Consider the following 18,309-nt stretch of genomic DNA (forward strand, 5'->3'; position numbering starts at 1 on the left):
CACTGGACAGCAGTAACTTAGTACTCAGGTGTACTTAACAAGGGACTATAATGTAAGTTAGCAGAAGGAACCACTAGTATTATATGTGATCTTTTGAAATAGCTAGCAATGAAAATTCACTGCAGATACCCTTTAATTCCACATTAATTGCTAAAAGACAGTGACTATCAGTGTCTGTATAAGACTATCAGACTATCAGTCTTATAATCACTACTAAGTAAAACATCAGTGTCAGCTTTTATCATCTCTAATCTGCGAGTTTGACAGCAGCCAGAATGTGAATATACAGCTTTGGAAATAACTATTAGACCACCCATAGTTTTCTGCAAACATTATAAAACAGCCCCTCAAAATAGTCTTGGAAGTTTCATAATTTCAGATGCTCTTGATTTAAATTACACTTGATCGATTAATTGACTAATTGTCATTCATTTCTTTGAGCAATTTATGAAACATTTCATTTGCCTTTTTACCGACTAGTTTCACATTTTCAGACAAGAAATCACTGGTGTCTTAACATGTCACAGTGGTTCAATAACTATGTCCAGAGCTGTGGATATACAGAGGTGCCCATAAAGTTGGAATTAAATATTTTTACCTCTTCTCATGAAACGATTGTGACAGTGTTATTTATTCTTGATAATATAATGTTTAACTGAGACTCAGTATGTGATCATTGCATCTGGTCAAAGGTGATTACTGACATGTATAAATAAGATTAAAAAGAGGAATGTGTCTAAAAACAAAATTTTTCTGACTTTAAGGACAACAGTGTATGAACATATAGTTCTGAAGATGTTAGTGTATGTCAAAAACCACAGTTTATGGCTTTGAGACATTTATAAATGACACTGAGGAGTATTCATAAATCCATCTTACATAGAACTTCAAAACATTCCACAGAAAGTGCTGCATTTCCCACTGTTTTTCCTTCTCTGCACCAAATTCTCCACCCACTCTGTAAAATCTCCTCACAGACAAAACAGATGGAGCGGTATTAATTGAAAGCCTAAACAAGGTCCACATGACAGGAAGAACAGATTACTTATTCTTCCACATGCTGATTTGATCAGGAAAAAACAATGTTCTGCTAGGCAGCAAGCTGAAAACAGATCTTTCAAACATAGTCCAGCAACTTTGGAATTATCCCCTGAAAATAAAGGAAAATGGAGTTTTCTGACAACACATTTTTACACAAAGGAAATATGAACTTATTAAGAAGTGTATGGCAATGCAATATACTTTAATATTCATTGTTCTTCATTAAAAAACATTATTTAACATATTACTGCAGGTATAAAGCTGTAGCAATACAATTAATAATGAAACAAGGGAGCATTCTGAACAGGACAATACCTGTAACCTGTATTTAGAGGTCATCATTTCATTGAAGTAGCAAAATTCTTACCAATATTACTGCATCTAATGTTAACATCATAATTAATATATATATACCAGATAAGTCAATGTGACTTTAACAAAAAGACCTGAAAATGCATAAACAGTGCATTGGTAAAGTGAAAATACTAAAGCACAGGTGTCAAACATGCAACCCGTGTACCAAAACCCAGCAGTCAAAGGGTCCACTCTGGTCTATGGGATGAATTTGTGAAATACAAAAATTACACTGAAGATACTAACAGTTATTTTAGTTCAGGTCCCACATTCAGCCCAATTCAATCTCAAGAGGGTTGGACCAGTGAAATCCAACCATAACAACCTATTTAATTTGACTTAATTTAAATATTTAATTCAATAACCAAATTTTTCTCTGTTTTAGTGTAAAAAAAAAGAAAAGTTACATGAACATGTTTGCATTTACCAACAAATATGAACATAACATGCCTTAAAAGTAAGTGAAATTTTACCTTTGCCTGTTACTAAATGTTTTGTGTATTTGTAGATCTACTGTGATCTGCAAGTTGTAATGAACATGTGTAAATGATAAACAGACAGAATATTGTTAAAACTGCGCTTATTTTTCTTAAGAAATTTCAGTTTGTTCATGTTATTCACATTTTTTAAAGGACAGTTTGTAGATGTAAACATTTTTCAAAATGTTATTTTATTTTTCCACTCTAAAACATAGAGAAAAGTTTGGACTTGACATTATTTATATATTATTATATTATTATTTGACTGGTCCGGCCCACTTCAGATTGTATTGGGCTGAATGTGGCCCCTGAACTAAAATGAGTTTGACACCTCTGTACTAAAGGATGTGAACTCCACCGCTACGTCCTCTTCCCTTGGCTCAGCTTTAGTGTGACACTCTGCCATGTCCGAGTCCACGTCACTGCACACGTTTCAGCTTTCAGAGTCCATGATGAAGGTCTCGAAGTTTGGGTTGAGCTCTGACACCAGCGCATCCACAAAGTCCTCAATAGTGGGCCGTCTCTGTAGCATCCCTGTCACAGAAGAAAAACACAAAGCAGCAGGTTTAAGGTTGTGTGAGTGAGTGTGTGTGTGTGTGCGTGCGTAAGATGTTCTGGCAGAGGTCGTGGGATGAACTGGTTTTCCCATCTCTATAACCCTGTCTCACCTCAATGGAACAGGAAAAGAACACAGCTTAGTGAACATTTAAATATGTTCTATCTGTCGTGGCAGTAGTGGGTGCTCAAATTAATCATCAAATTGGAACATTCTTAAAGAAATCCTCTACACTAATTTGCTATTTTTATCCTCTAGTAAAGCTAAAATCCAATTAGTTTTTTAAATGCAGACTGAAACTTTTGCTGTAGCTCTGTTTCTCCTGCAGCTTATGGCACAGCATATTAAACATATGCATTATTATCACATGCATTCTATGTAATGTTGTTTTGTGCTTTTCATATAATTTCATGTAGTTTCAAATGTTCAATCTACTACATGTGTGCTATAGTTTAAAGTAGAAACAGGTCTAGAAACATGTGTAGTCATATATGAGGTGGCAATCACGAATGTGAAGGGGGCACATGGGGGGGTTATACAGGGGTGCGTTCTGTACCATACGTAACTCACAATGAGTAGGAGCAGATCATATGACTGTGCAAAGTGAAAGTGAAACTTAAGACACTTTACTAGTTCCTCTAAATCTCCTGCTGGTGTGCAGCTCATTTTCCTTTCCCCTACCTTTGGAAACTTTAATTTGACGGGGCAGAACCTTTGTTTAAGGGGGTATTGCCCCCTCTGGCCCCCCCTCTACAACCAGGCCTGACTTTGAGTATAATATACTGCGATGTCACAAACATTACCATAAAGCAGAGCGGCTCTGTTGAAAAAGTGTCACTGTCAGACGTAAACAGACAGTAGGCTACCACCTGTTTCCACGGGTGTGGTGTTGGGGTCATGGAGCGGTATGAACACGAACACTGTAACACATTGTAATACATTACTCCCTGAATCGGAATGAAATTCAGGTTTGAAAACACCCTTAAAGCACCTTTGGCAGCTAAATGTATTCAAAGAATTGTGGAAAATGCACTGGTTTGGTTACTCTGTGTGATATATTACTATAAATGGCATCATTAATAGTTGGTGTAGTTTTGCTGTAGAATGTTGTAGCAGCTGGAGGTGAAGCTGGTTTCAACTACTTTATATGGTGCTATATAAACCAGAACTGCAGATACATGGGAGTACTCATCAAGTGTTTAGTACGAGAGATAAAACAGTTCTGATACACAACTGTTCAGTTTTTGGACTTTTTCTCTGATATTAGTTTTTTGCTGAGACACTAAATGTTTTCAGGATTTGGAGAAATAAAAACATGTAAGAAGTTTACAGTGGAAAATCTGTATCCTAAAAGCTCATAATAGGGATGGGCCATTTTAATTAGTTTTACAAGTCGAATAATCAAACCAATTTAGTCGATTAGTTTTGGTTTCAATGCCAACACGTCTCCCACAGAAACCAAAATAATATCAATGATTCGAAGAAAAAAATCCTGACGAAGGAGTGGGTGAACCACAAATAAATATACACTATAAATATTAATTCTGTGTCTTTTTAAAGTAAAAGAATAATCTCCTCTCACCCCAACCCCAAATAAAAATGAGTCAACTCTTAGAAAAATAAATCAACTGTGCTTATTGTTTTGATCAATAAACCTATCCATGATCCATGCACATCTGAAGTCCATAGATATCCAAAAATACAACTACAACTACATAATGGAAAACGTCATTTTTGTAAAACGTCAAAAACCAACAGTGGCAACACACTGGGTTCTGCTTTAACTATGTATTGTATTCAATAACTTGTTACATATCCATTGTGTAAAACATTAATATGAAATACAAGACTACTCATAAATAAATAAATGTAATAAAGCAAAAAGTAGAGTATTTCCCTCTGAAATATAGTGAAGAGGAAATAAAAATGCATAAAAAAAAAAGTACAACTCCCCTAAAATCTGTGCTCAAGGACTGAACTTGAGTAAAAGTACTTAGTTATTACTGATTCAGATGGTGATAAAATGCAAAAAAAAAGGGTCATCTGTGCACTATGAGTTCACACACGTCGTCATTCCACCAGACTGTGACTAGTGCCGTTGAGCAAATATGACTGTGCAAGGCGGCGGGCCACTGTGAGCAAGCCCTGGGAATGTCTGTCTGTGTTTTGAGAGCCTGTTTGCCAGCTCATGCGTGGAGGAGTCCCTTGCTCGCTTTACAATTCAGCTGCGCGAATGCTTTGAAGTCAGTTCATTTCCCCTTGTGTAGCTGCCAATGTAAATAGGCGCCCTCCCCCTCCCCCTCCTTCCTGCATGGGTCACCTCCAACGCACATGGACACACACATGCAAAATCAAACACACACACACACGCAGATACACAAGCATGTCAGTACAGGCACGCATGAACAGAGATGCAAACCGCCTCACAAAGGATCCTGAAGACACAAACAGAATTACAGCACACACACATATACACACACTACCATCCCAAACAGGTAGAAGCTCAGAACTTCATCGCTTCAGTCTGACCTGCACTTGCATGAGATCTCCACAGAAGGGATTATCATCTCCTCTTACCCACCGGTTGCACCCTACCCCTCGGCTACAAGATGATACCAACGTATAGGGGTCCCTGACACACCGCAACCACAAGGACTCTGCATCCCTGGGAACGACGCAGCCACATGAAAGCCATCATTTCCAAACAGAAATGATAGCCATAATTAAAGGGCTGAAGGATGTTTTTTTTTGCCGTGACCGCTGTTGATGCTGATGGTATTTTGACGTCCCCTTTAAAGTGGAGACAGAGAAGCTATGAAGTTGCGTTAATAATTTTTATACCAAGGTATTAAAACACTGAGGTCAAGTTAACGAGTTGCTCATCAAAACCATTCGAACAAAATGCAATTCGATTCCTGACTTTCTCTCCAAGATAACCAGTGGTGGTAGAAGTATTCAGATTTTAGTTTACTTATATTTTATTTTACTTCAGAGAAAGTGAAGGCCAATAATACAACAATGTGAAAATACTCCACTACATGTTCTGTATTAAAAAGCCTACTGGGTATAAACATTATAAGCAGAATTGACTCAAAGATTTAAAAGTCTACGTTTAGGATTAATAATATAATTATATTAATATATATAGTATATGTTGCATTTTTCTGCTGCAAACACACAAACAGAAAGGTACTTGAGTATTTACTGGGGTTTTTTTTATTTTTTATTTTAGTTCATTTTCTTATTTGTGCACGTCTGTTCATGTTATTGTACCGAAAAAGTAACGAAATGAGGTAAAACTGTCTAAATCAGTTGTGAGTTCTCCGCACACCACACTTATCAAAATCCAAGCTTCAAAAGATGTTCCAAGACGTTTCCTCACAGTGGAATAAAATCCTATCTTAATCAGTATCCACTTTCTAGGAGTCTGATTACAACTAAAAAACAAATTTTCATGTTCTGGGAAAAGGACAATGTTCATACTTTTAACCTCTAGCTTAAGGAAGAAGATAATGCCCTAGATCTAAACTAAAATCAAATAAAATTAGGTTAATTTTAAAGAACAGAGTCACAATTCCATAAGATTTGGTTAGTCCTTATCCATTACCTAAAAAATAACCATTAGCAGACTCATTATACAAAGTTTTTCTTTTGTCTGCATCATAATTTTCACAATTTATCTACAGTAGAATGGAAGAGTCCCATTTATGTTTGTATTTCTAATTACTGTGCTTTCTTGTTTTTCGGAAAAAATTTTTTTAAAAACTTAATTTTATAATATTTTTCAATAAAATATATTTGACAAAGAAAAACTAGCATGAAAAAATGACATAAACTTACACAGAAATATATATTTTTGGAATTTGAAATGAATAAAATCTAACCATGCAAAGTTTAAAATAAAAGATAATGAAAAATGCTCAGTTATTATAATCCAACCAAGAACATTAAGTTATTCTAAAAGTCTAGAGCCTTGTTAGTGTATGTTGTGATGGTACTTTGAGCTAAACACTCATCTAAACCTCCGCAGTGACACTTCAGACATGCTGATGCTTGTTTACTTGGTTGATTTTTACAGGAGGTGAGCAGACGGAGTTGTGGTTTCAACTACTAATTTGAACTCTGTGTACACTGTCTGCAGCAGCACCAGCACTTTCTCTAATAGATGCAATTTCCGGGCTGTGTATGCACGGGGGGGATCTAATGTCTGAAGGTTACGGTGTTAAACAAGCAAAGTTAGCATTAACAAGACTGATGAGAGCCGCAGAAGGGGAGGGAGGGGTGGAGACGGACGCAGACGGACAGAACAGACAGACCGGGTTAAAACAGAGGGAGGTATGAGCAGAAAGGAGGCCGGTCAGGTAAACAATAGCGCCAGAGCCAGGTTCTCATCACCAGCAGGTCCTGGTGTCAGCACCTGGCTCTCACACGGCGTCCAGCGGCAGAAGAGGAGAGCGTCAACAATGAGCGGTGAGTGAGTCTTTTCTCAGCCCAGATCCCTGAGAGAGTTGGAGAGGAATGCACAGATAACCTCAAAGTCATAACAACGCTGTGGAGGAGTATCTGATCGCAGGAGCTGCTCTTGGAGATACACATGAGGAGGTGGGGCTGAGTGAGACAAAACAGACCAGCAGGGTCCAGCCATCAACTGTACAGAGCAACGGTTCCACACAGGTCACAGCCACAAAGGAACCCACAGAGACCAGAAACAGCCACTGATCGAAAATGTTTAATAACCTCTGAACCACTGATCCTATCCTATCCTATCCTATCCTATCCTATCCTATCCTATCCTATAATTCAGGTCAAATACAGTTTCTCAGCTTTTCAGCAGAATCAGACATGACCCATGTGGATGTTCAGAGAGACACTGTAGTGAACATGGAAACACCATAATCCTCTGAAACTGACTGACCGGTAAAACCTGTATAGTTTGACAAATGGCAGTGGTTGTAGATGCTTGTTTTTGGATGCAGTTAATGATATATTTTAATGTGAAAGTCATTTTTCCTTCCATTTATTTATTTATTTTTTATTTTATTTTATTTTATTTCGAACATGCAAAGAAAATAAAACGAAACAAAGCAAATTAAGACATAAACAAAAAAAACATTTAAATGGACAGAATCTATCTTCAAGCACATACAAGTCTAAATTTTGCATGGTCGAAAAGGAGTAGGAAGAAGTATAAACTTATTTAATCCTACCCCTCAGTGCTTTTACACCTTTATTGTTAACTTTATACAGCAATCAGCCTATACTATATCTATACCTATCTATCTATCTATCTATCTATATATACATACACATACATATATATATATATATATATATACACACACACACACACACACACACACACACACACACACACAGGATATGAAGGGTTATTTCATGACATGAATTTCACTGACTCTGTTGAGACTTTAAAAAAAACTTCTCAAGACATTCTTGTTCAAGCAGGCATTTTAATTCCTAGGGCTGCTACAAACCGACTGCACTTTTTGTATTTATCTCATTTTAATTGCATTTTAATTGTATTTTAAAATGGTATTTTAATTGTATTAATTGTATTTTTAAATGGTATTTTAATTGTATTTACTGTATTTTTAAATGGTATGTGAATTGTATTTTGCACCGTAAAGCACTTTGTGAATCTCTGTCTGTGAAAAGTGCTCTATAAATAAAATGTACTCACTTACTTTATGCAGAGGAAAATACTCGGTGAACTTTAAGCTGATGATTACATGTTGTGATTGCAAGGAACTTACATCACTTTAATAATGTACTTTATTATAAACATTGAGCTATTTTCATATCTGCTGGTGTTTGGTTCCATTATGCACCTCCTCACCTCATAACCATTACTGTATTGCACTAGTGTTGCAACTGTAAACAGACTGACATCTACACTTTATATTCTACTATTGTTTATTCTTTATACCGCTTATTTAAAGATAAAAATAAAAATAGTCTTATTTGCCATTTGTACACATTCAGGTACATACAAATTATTATGCAGAGATCTCTCAGAGAGCAAGTATAAAAGATTAAAATAAACAATCAAAATAGAAGTCAGAGATATAAGCAGTATAAAAGTATAATAAAAGCAGTATGAAAACAATTAAAAGACAGTAGCATGGTGACTTGATATACAGTTGTATAGTTCTGACATTTACCAAGGTGAGAGAAACCGTATCTCAATTCTCTGTATGTTCTGTGCATCTAGTGAATAGACAATAAATAATCGTTAAATCTTTGAATAATCAAAATAAACCATTTTTAAGACTTTTTAAAGACCTCAAAACAACTATTAAAAATGACCAAAAAATAATTCCCTTTTCCCTATACAAACCATAACTACTACTTGTGTTTACATGCGTTCACTAGTCCAGTTATCCCCAGAGCAGGCCTACCGCTGCCTCTGTAGGTGACATACAGTACACAGATAGAGAGAAAAATCAACACGCCACACAAACAGCCTACACTCTAAAATACCATCAGACCGCCTTTAGCTCTGATTACAACACACGGTCACCATGATGTTAATTCAGTAAGTTAATGCAGTGTGTGGGTCAGTCACTAGACCACATGACCTTTTTCCATTCAAACACAGTCCAGTCTTCACACTCTATCAAACTGGTAGCTGTTTCAGAAATGAGAATCTACTCACTGTATCAGTTACAGTTAAAGAACCTGTTTCCAGCTGAAACATATTAATCACTGAAGTAATTATCCAATGGAAGGATCTTACCTGAGGACTTTCTTTTGGCTTGGCAGTGTATGAAAACACCACCGGACTTTTTAAACCAAGCCATGAAATATTAAGAATTATCAAGCAGCTCAATGTTCCATTTTTTCAAGTACTCCAACCGCACTTTGTTTGATTTACTTCCACCAAAACATGTCCGAGAAGTTTCTCTCTTGAGCCGTTTCTCATTAAATTGTAGTTTTGTCATTTCCAAACTGAGAATGATGAATAGACTTCACCAAAGGCTACAAACATGCTGGGACCTACTAGGTACTACTTTGAAGCTGCAATTGGAATAGATTCTATCCGCAAATTAAATACCACAGTTTTATGTCAAGCTATTAGATTAGGAACATCTTAACCACATCATACATTAAATAAATGTGCATGAAGTGCAATTTCTTATTACCACTTTTTTTCTTTTGTTTTTACTTAATTTTGATTTCAGAATTCAAGACTTTTTACTGGCCTGCAGGATATATGACCAAGTCACAGTGCAACCTGAGTGGGCACTACTGTGATTTGCCATTGAGTTTTAAGGGGCTTTATGACATACTTCTACTTAGAAACATTTTAAAAATGACCTAAAAGTGTCATTAGCATGTTATGCATAAAGATATCTAAAGTCCTGCCAAACATACTATTATACTGGATATAGTGATATGAACTGAATCAATTTATACCAATAGAGCTGGGGATTTATGTGACCACTAGAGGGAGTAGTGAGTCACTCTGTTGACCTCCCATAGTGAGGAACACTAAAGCAACATGGCCTTTGACCAAAACACCGTGAAGTGATGAGATGAGAACTGTTAAGAAACAACTTTTAGAGCCAAACAAAGTCACAAAGTGATACAAGTTAGAAGCACTCTCCAGACTGCAGAACAAATCTACCCACGGGTATTAATAAAGTCACCTTGAACCTTGAATTTTCTCCACTGGACACACTCTAAATGAAAAGAATGGAGTTTGGTGCTGAAATCACAGCATTTCTGCTACATGGTTGAGTTTCATTATGAGGTTTATGAAGGTGTAAAGTTCTAATGTGATGTTAAAATAAGAAAAAAATAAATAAATAAGAAATCCTTTATTTGTCCCACAATGGGGAAATTCCAGTGTTGCAACACTCATTATAGGACAGTGCAGAAAAAGTTCACACAGAAGGATTTAAAAAAATAAATAAAGATGTGCATGCATTAAAAGTATGTACAATATGGATACAAATAAATATAAGTGTCCGTTTTGTGTATTGCAAATGGGATTATTGCACCAGGTTAAAAGTGTTCATTGTAGAGTCTAACAGCAGCAGGAAGGAAAGATCTGCGAAACCTCTCTTTCACACAGTGAGGGTGGATCAGTCTGTCACTGACGCTGCTCTCCAGAGCTGACAGAGTCTCCTGCAGGGGGTGGGACTCATGGTCCAGCATTGACCTGAGTTTGGCCAGTTACTATCTTTGCTAAGTTCACCACTTCTTGGTCCACAATTCATTGACAACACAAACTGTACCAAAAACAGACATGATTTGTGGTTTTATCGTGATCTTTTTCTGTCTGAAAACAGAGCTAAGCTAACAGAGCTATAATGTAAACTATCAGCTGACGCAGTACATGAAGATTATAAGAGTGATATTTTGATCGACTGTCAAAGTAAGCGACTATGAGTTTTTTTGTTTGTTTTTTTTTACAGGAGAAAACTTGATGATACTATGATATAGATGTGTGTAAACAATGACCATTAGTCTTTATTCAGTGACTGATACAGTCTGTGGGCAGATAACATTAATTCGTTCATGTTTTTGGTAAGTTGTATGTGTATTCTGGTATGTGACTTTCCCTTTATATTTAGACTTTGGAACATTAACATTACACATAACACCTTGGTGGGTTTGCTCATCTGGTTAATAAGATCACCAAGTCCAAAACTAATTAATTTTTTTTTTTTCCTCAGATGTTTTGAGACCAATTAATTTTGAGAATGGTGCTGATTTATGGAGCTGTAGGCTGTTTATTTATGCTTATTTTATTTTACTTTTATTCATTTAATTTAAGTTTTTTTTTTAGTTTTTTTGGCTTTCATTCATTTATTTATTTGGGGGGAATATGTTACTTATTGTTTGCTTTATGTTGAGTATATTGCTAATTGTGTAATATAAAGTTCAATAAAGATATTGTTTAAATTAGTTTTTTTTGGACACGTTCAGCCAAGGCCTGCTCATTTACATCCATTCCACTGGATTTTAATGCGACTAAAAACAGCACAATCTTCGCTGCCTGAAAGGAGAATCGATGTTTTATTTCATTAAATACATGGACAATAAACAGACTTCAGATTTCCAACACCATCATCAAGAAGTGATGCTGTTTAGAGCCTCACTCTATTAGCATTTTATTTTCGGCACTTTCCTCAGTGAGTCTATAATCGCGTTGCTTTGCTGGTACTTGAGATTTACTGCAGAAGTACGCTGGCAGCACAGGTACGGTACGAGTTTCTCTGCCTGCTTGATAGCGATACAGCGGGCAGAAATGTACACTCACTCTTGGCTACGTACCGAGGAAAAACCAGAGCCAAACTAAACATAGGCTGCGCTTTGTGTCCATTGTAGCGAGAGCCTTAGGACAGAGGCTTTGCAGAGTGAGTCATCTCCTATTTAAGAGTTTCCATTTCCATTCATAATAGCACTGACACAGCCATTGAGGAACAAGGCTTCTCCCCGTTACAGTCATCTCGGGGCCTACAGCATTCCAGTCCCAGTCCAACAGCAGGTGTTAAGACAAATGTGATGAAATAAAAGTGGATATTTTGTAAAACCAGTATTATAAGAGGCTCTGCTGATGACGAATTCATAACTTTACAGCTTGAAACATGTTGGCCACTGCACAACCAAGCTGGAGGGAGATGAGTGAGTGCCTTGCTAAAGGGTCCTTCAAGAGTTCTTGTTCTTGTAACTGTGAAAAAATTATTCAAGATTGTATGGGAACCTGCAAATCATGAACATTTCAAGCTTCACTGCCGCTGCCCTGTCTTGTTTGTTCCTGTTATTTTCATCAAACATCCCGGCTGCTGTTTTTTCTATTAACATCCCCAGTAAGCACAACTGCGAAACATGCAAATCCAATGGATACCATTGAATCATAGAGATGTAATTTCTGCTGTTTAGGTATGTCTCAATCAAAACAATAACCAAATAAGTAGTTCGATAGCATGAAGTAGCTTGTGTTCATGCAGAAATTATATTCACAGATGAGATAATATAATAAAAATGATGTTTAGTGATTTATATTACGCTGTAAATTATGCTAACTGATGGAAAAATTGGTGCACATGAAATTCCTACAATGTAAGGACACAAGAGGACAAAATATTAACGCCTGCCTAGATATTTTGATGTTGAAATGTTACATACTGTATTATAACTTCAAAATTAATGTATAAAATCCTTCATGGGTACACATGACGCATGCACAGAATGACTTGTTTATTTATTTGAAGGGTGGTGGGAGATGCCTATCGATTAAATGACCTTTGTGGCCGTCTAACAGCTCTGAGCTTTTGTAATGACAGCTCTGGGGACGAAAATTCAGGAGAAATGCTGCTAAACTGTTGCTGCTGGATGAATGTATGATACAGCTGAGCTTCTAGGATAAATAACTTACGCATAAAGAAGCTGGAAATAAACTGGTATAATACACTAAAACATGCAAATTCACTTTAAAGCAACCTCTAGGGTACAAAAGTCAAGCTGGCTACCCACAATATCGCAGCAAGCAGTTCTATTTTACTCCTTCAGCTACCGTAGGAAAGAAATCTGAAGGTTTTGCTGAAACTAGCTGTTTAATATGTGCTATTGATCCAAGCCCATGGGTTTGTCTGTCTGTTCTTCTGTGATTAAAGAGGGTGTTTTTATAAGACTATTATACCCACTTGGAACTTCGAGATATGCAATATTTGCACTTATAAACATGCTGCATGCAGTAACGTGAGGTCTGGACTAGATAACAGCCAATTAAGTGAGTAAAATTATTCACAAACTTTATTTTTGGAAGCTCCAGTAGCTGCTTAGCTGCTGCTTGTAACCATTCAAAACATGTTAAGCAGTCACCTCTGTCAAACCTGCAGGCAAAGCATGGGCTCACAGCCTCTGTAATTACAGCTTTGAAGTTCAGGAAGCTTTTTCTACAAATCGCACTTAAGACAGGCCCAAGACGAGAGCAAGACAAGGGTGATGACAAACACCACACTGGGAGCTTCTTTGTTGAATAAGCGCCTTCACAAAAGAAATTTAAGTAGACAAGCTTGCAATGTTATTAGAGGAAACTCTTCAGAACTCCACAAAAGGAAAATCTGACCATTAAATTGTGTGCAACATAAATCTGTATTAAAATGTACATGGCTAAGATTTATGCAACTATTTTAGAAATGTTTATGTAAACTGAAGGTTTTTAATGCACCCTCTTGTAAAAGTATAAGATTGCTTGAAGGTCCTGGAGAAACACTCATTTCTATCATCAAAGCGAACGCTATAACAAATTACCATGAATGTCTGCAGCGATGATGGATATGTCTTAAAATGCTTCAGGACTTTCATTTCTTTCTTCACAATGGTCATCAAAAGGGAAATTACGATCGGTAAATCAAGCCTGAGACATTTCCTCTGAACCTGTGCGTGACCGTGTATGTAGAAATAAAGACAACTTCCATCACAAATCATGTCTGCTGTTAATTAAAGGTTGTCTTCTCCTGTAATCCTCTCCTCCTGTTCAGACATAGCTACAGTGTACTTCATTGTCACGGTGGGACTCTACAGACCACCAAGGTCTAGGGATTTATTAGTGCGTATGGAGGCTCCTTGCAGACAAAGACCTAACATGGTGAGAAGACTCGGCTACCAGGGCCATGTAGATTTGTTTTCTCCCTGATGCAGCTCCTGCTCTGTGCTCCGAGGTCGGGGCTATGGGAACACTCCGAGCCATGAAAGCCCCCTCTGTAGCGGCAACCCGGGTTCACCTCATTCAGTCGATCACCTTTCACTCTCGCCTTCCCTTTCTCTCCCTGTTCTTCCCCCTCGCCCTCACTTTTTCTCTGTCCGACTCACTACCTCACTCTGTCCTTATGCCGCTACTCTGGGTTTCAAGACCGGGTTTGCATTTCAACACCGTCTTTCCTGGGAAACATCTCGCAGCGGGCAGGGAGCCACTCAGATAAAGACTCTGGCCTACGACTAACCTTACTGGGCCTGCTTCGGTTCCCCGTATGCCCTCGTGGCCCCTCCACCACCTCGCCAAAGGGGAGAACACACAAATGTTACACACCTCCATCTACTTTATTTGAAATTTCATTCTCTTTGAAAGGATTATGTGTAACAGGTTAGCTCTGGATTCTATGTCTGTCTTCTACAAGTACAGATATATAAAAAAAGCCCCTCTCGTTCACATCAAAGTCTTCCTTTCCTGTCCCCAATAGGAATTCAAGATGGTCGCTCTGAACCTTTCAACCCCACGGCAAACAATAGTGAAAAGCTAAATGTTTCTGCACATGTAGTGATGCAGTACTATGACTAACTTGTGCTTTTGTCAGATTATTGTCATTTATGAGGATGTGCAGCTGACAAAAAGGGTGAGACTGGATGTGTTTTTATGGACACAGAATAGATTTATATTTATGATCAAAAAAGAGAGATGATTTGGTACTGAGGGACTAGTGTTAAAGATTTAGGAGAATGTAACTGCAGAAATGGAATCTAATATTCATAATTATGTTTTCAGCAGTGTATAATTTTATAAAAAATACATATAATTATGGTTTCATTAGCTCTTAAAGTACTATGCAAAGGTCTTAGGCCACCTCTGTCTGTTATTTTTGCAGGGTTGAAATGGGCACATATATTAATTTCTCATTCTCTTTTCTTCAGATACAACATGAAAATATAGGAAATATGTGCACAGTCTTATAAGACACACAAAAAACTGAACTAAATTTGTTCTAAAGGTTAAAGTCACTATTTATTGCGACCCCTGACCCCATGACAAGAAACAGCACAAACAGTTGGAAACATCTGACATGTGTTGAATGAAACCTGGTATAAACGGTAATAAATCTCATATTGTCTGAACACTAAATACAACCTATTTGGTTTATAGAAGCTGTTTTTTCCCAGAAACTTTTGTTTTCACTGCTGCACATACTTCCCATGCATCCAGATTCGATCTTAATAAAAACTGAAAAATGCATGTGTGGTCATTATAGTTTTTACACAGTACTGTAAATCTTCAGAGGCAGCAGGTTACACAACCATGCCTCTAAAATAGCTCAGAACTGGCTTTAATATTTTAAAGTTGTTTTTTTTTTGTTTTGTTTTTTTTAGTTAAGTGTAGTTAGTACCAATACCTACCGAATTTAGACCAGAGGCTAGAACTAAAGCCCAGAGGAGATGAAACCGTGGATCTAATGAGAATGTTTCAGGTTTTTGCAGCCACAATAACAGAGTGAGGGAGAGCTACAGTTGGTTAGTTACAGTCTGCAACTTCCCTCTGCATCTGGTTAGAGTTTTGAGCTTTTTAGTTGAGGACGTATCAACTCAACAACCAAACACAGTTGGTAAGTGATGGATGCATCTTACTACTGGATGCAACCCATCAAAAAACAGAATATAAGAAAACATGTTCTGAGTTATTGTAGAAGTAGGGACAAAAATATTGGGACACACTGAATTCAGGCATTTTACTGCCAACAAAAGAATAATGATAAATGTCATAATGTCATTTTATACTGTGATAAACATTCCTATTTCATCATTAGGCTGTATTTTGTTTACATTTTCATACTGAAGCTTGTTTTTACTTAATGTTGAGTCTCAATGTCTTAAGTGCGCTATCTCCAGACCTCTGAAATATTTCTCACATTTTTATTATAAATTATTTTACACCACAAGTAACCATTTTTCCGACTCTCACTCAGAATAAAAATCAACCTTTAAACTTGAAAGAAATATTGATTTGACATTAAACTTGATAACAATTGACAACATGAAGATTTTTAATTGTATTTCAACAGGAAGGAGAATTCCTACAAACTGTAGGTGTGATGTGTCCTAAAATCTTTGTGCATTTCCAAGTGATTATACATTAAATAAAAATATAATCATGAATACTGCATTCTGTTTCTGCAATTTGTTCCCTCTACATACCCGAAAGTAATGCACAGTGAACATTAAAAAGGCACTTAAACATACAAAAGGAATGATTTCAGATGAGTAGAATTACTAAAGCAGATATTTGTTATGGTTATGAGGCTTGAACAGTGAGTTATGAATAGGAAAGGCCAGTGAGGAGGATGACAATGACCCTACTAACCTCTGCACACAGGGCCTTGGCCTGTAATTACTCACTTGTTCACTTCAAACAGAGCTATTGAAGCCAATATAGTTAGTTCAACAACAGTTAATTGGACTGTAGATCTAATAACAAGGATCTGATCTGTTGGTGGGTGTAATTTTAGAGGCTGGGCGCAGCCCTGGTTGGAGCTGTGAGGCCGATGGAGGAGGGAGAAGGTGACCCTGAGGGAGAGATTTACAGTATGCTCCCAAATGTCACCTGATATCACTCCACTCCCTCCCTGTCTCCTTGCTCTCACCTTTTCTTCTGTTGTCCTGTCCAGACATGCCACAGGGACTGCTTAAGGAGGGCAGGAAGTGATGGGAGGATGAAGGGAAGAGGGTAAAAAGGAGGAAGTAGGGTTTTTTTTGTTTTTTTTTTTTCTTTTTTATCAGTCAAGCTCTACATGAACTACAGCACATTGACAGACGACAGCATATTTAATGAAACTATATCAGATCTCACATTGTGGAGCAGTGAGTCCTGACAGTTTTCACAAAAAACTATACTTTAAAATCTTATTTTATAGCCAGAAACTCAAGCTGGTCTGAGTTCAAAGAGGAATGTAGCAGTCCGTGTTTTTAGCCCGGCAGATTCAGCAACTCCTAAAACCCATAATCAGCCATTTCTGTCTTTCTGTCAGTCTGGGCTCTGAGCTCACGGCAATGCAACATCAAGAATTATACTGTAAAAAGTGGGACCGCAGTAAATTACTACAGATAGGAATGAGTATTGGTTGACAAAACCTCTGAATACAAAGAACCAAAGACCAAACAGTACAGAAGCAGCAGCTGTGAGACCTGACTAACAGATTCAGCTGCGTCTGTCTGATGACTAACTCATATTATTAATACTTTAATACTACAGTAACATCCCCTCAGGGGCTCCTTAATCCAACCTTTAGTTTAAAGCATCTTCCCCATTAAAAACACCCAACCACACCATATAATTGTCTATCACTGTTACCAGATGTGTGGTAATTATCATATATATATATATATAAACACCTACTGGTAGAAATAATGCATTACTCACCACCAGGCGCTGATAAAAAAGGCAATCTAGGACTTTAATAATGATCATAATTGCACAAACTATTTGAGTTTTTATACTTAACAGCTGCAGGTGGAAAATCTGGGTGAACGAAAAAAAAAAAGCCAGAATTTCTAAATACACACCTCCCTTCTTCAGCAGCAGACAAAAATCCAGGTCACTTGTCATAGAATCTGATCAGTAATTACGGCTGTCAATCACATATTTGACCCTCCTGTCTGTCTGGAAAAACAAACTTGTAATTAGACAAAACCGGGGTGCAGATTTTCTACAGCCTCAAATGTCCTCCCAGACTACTTGAATTACATTACGCTAAAATGCCATTATGGATTGTTTTGCCCCGTGATATTGGAATGTAGGTAGTGAACATGTGTAGTATACTATTATTATTTCCTTTAATTTACTTAACGGACACATTTGGTTTTAATGTTGGAGTATTTTTGAGTGAGTTTCTCATCTTACACATTTACTTGTTCTCTTAGTTTTCACTGTTGTTTTGTAATTTTCTTTAATATGATCATCTGAAGCCTCTCATACTGTACTTTTCCAGTCTAGCTACACTTTTCTTTATTACTGATTAACTGTTGTAAGGTTCCTGGATTATAATTAAAATGTCCTGCATCCTGCTGCTCAGTACTTACCAGCTAAAAGAAGAAGTGTAATGAATGTTTGTGATGGCAGAAACAGAGAAGCAGGACTGACAC

General features: G+C 37.1%; 1 protein-coding gene across 1 annotated transcript in view; it reads right to left on the reverse strand.

Annotated features, from left to right (window-relative positions):
* Positions 1 to 2,150: 2,150 nt before the first annotated feature.
* LOC115431887 (mitochondrial intermediate peptidase) overlaps positions 2,151 to 18,309 on the reverse strand; it is a 41,799-nt gene continuing 25,640 nt past the window's right edge. The window contains exon 19 of the mRNA XM_030152577.1: positions 2,151 to 2,408. Within this exon, the coding sequence (XP_030008437.1) occupies positions 2,308 to 2,408 (101 nt within the window). The 3' untranslated portion in view covers positions 2,151 to 2,307. The remainder of the gene's footprint in view (positions 2,409 to 18,309) is intronic.

The sequence above is a fragment of the Sphaeramia orbicularis genome, chromosome 13 (assembly GCF_902148855.1).
Source record: "Sphaeramia orbicularis chromosome 13, fSphaOr1.1, whole genome shotgun sequence".
In the NCBI taxonomy this organism is placed as follows: Eukaryota; Metazoa; Chordata; class Actinopteri; order Kurtiformes; family Apogonidae; genus Sphaeramia; species Sphaeramia orbicularis.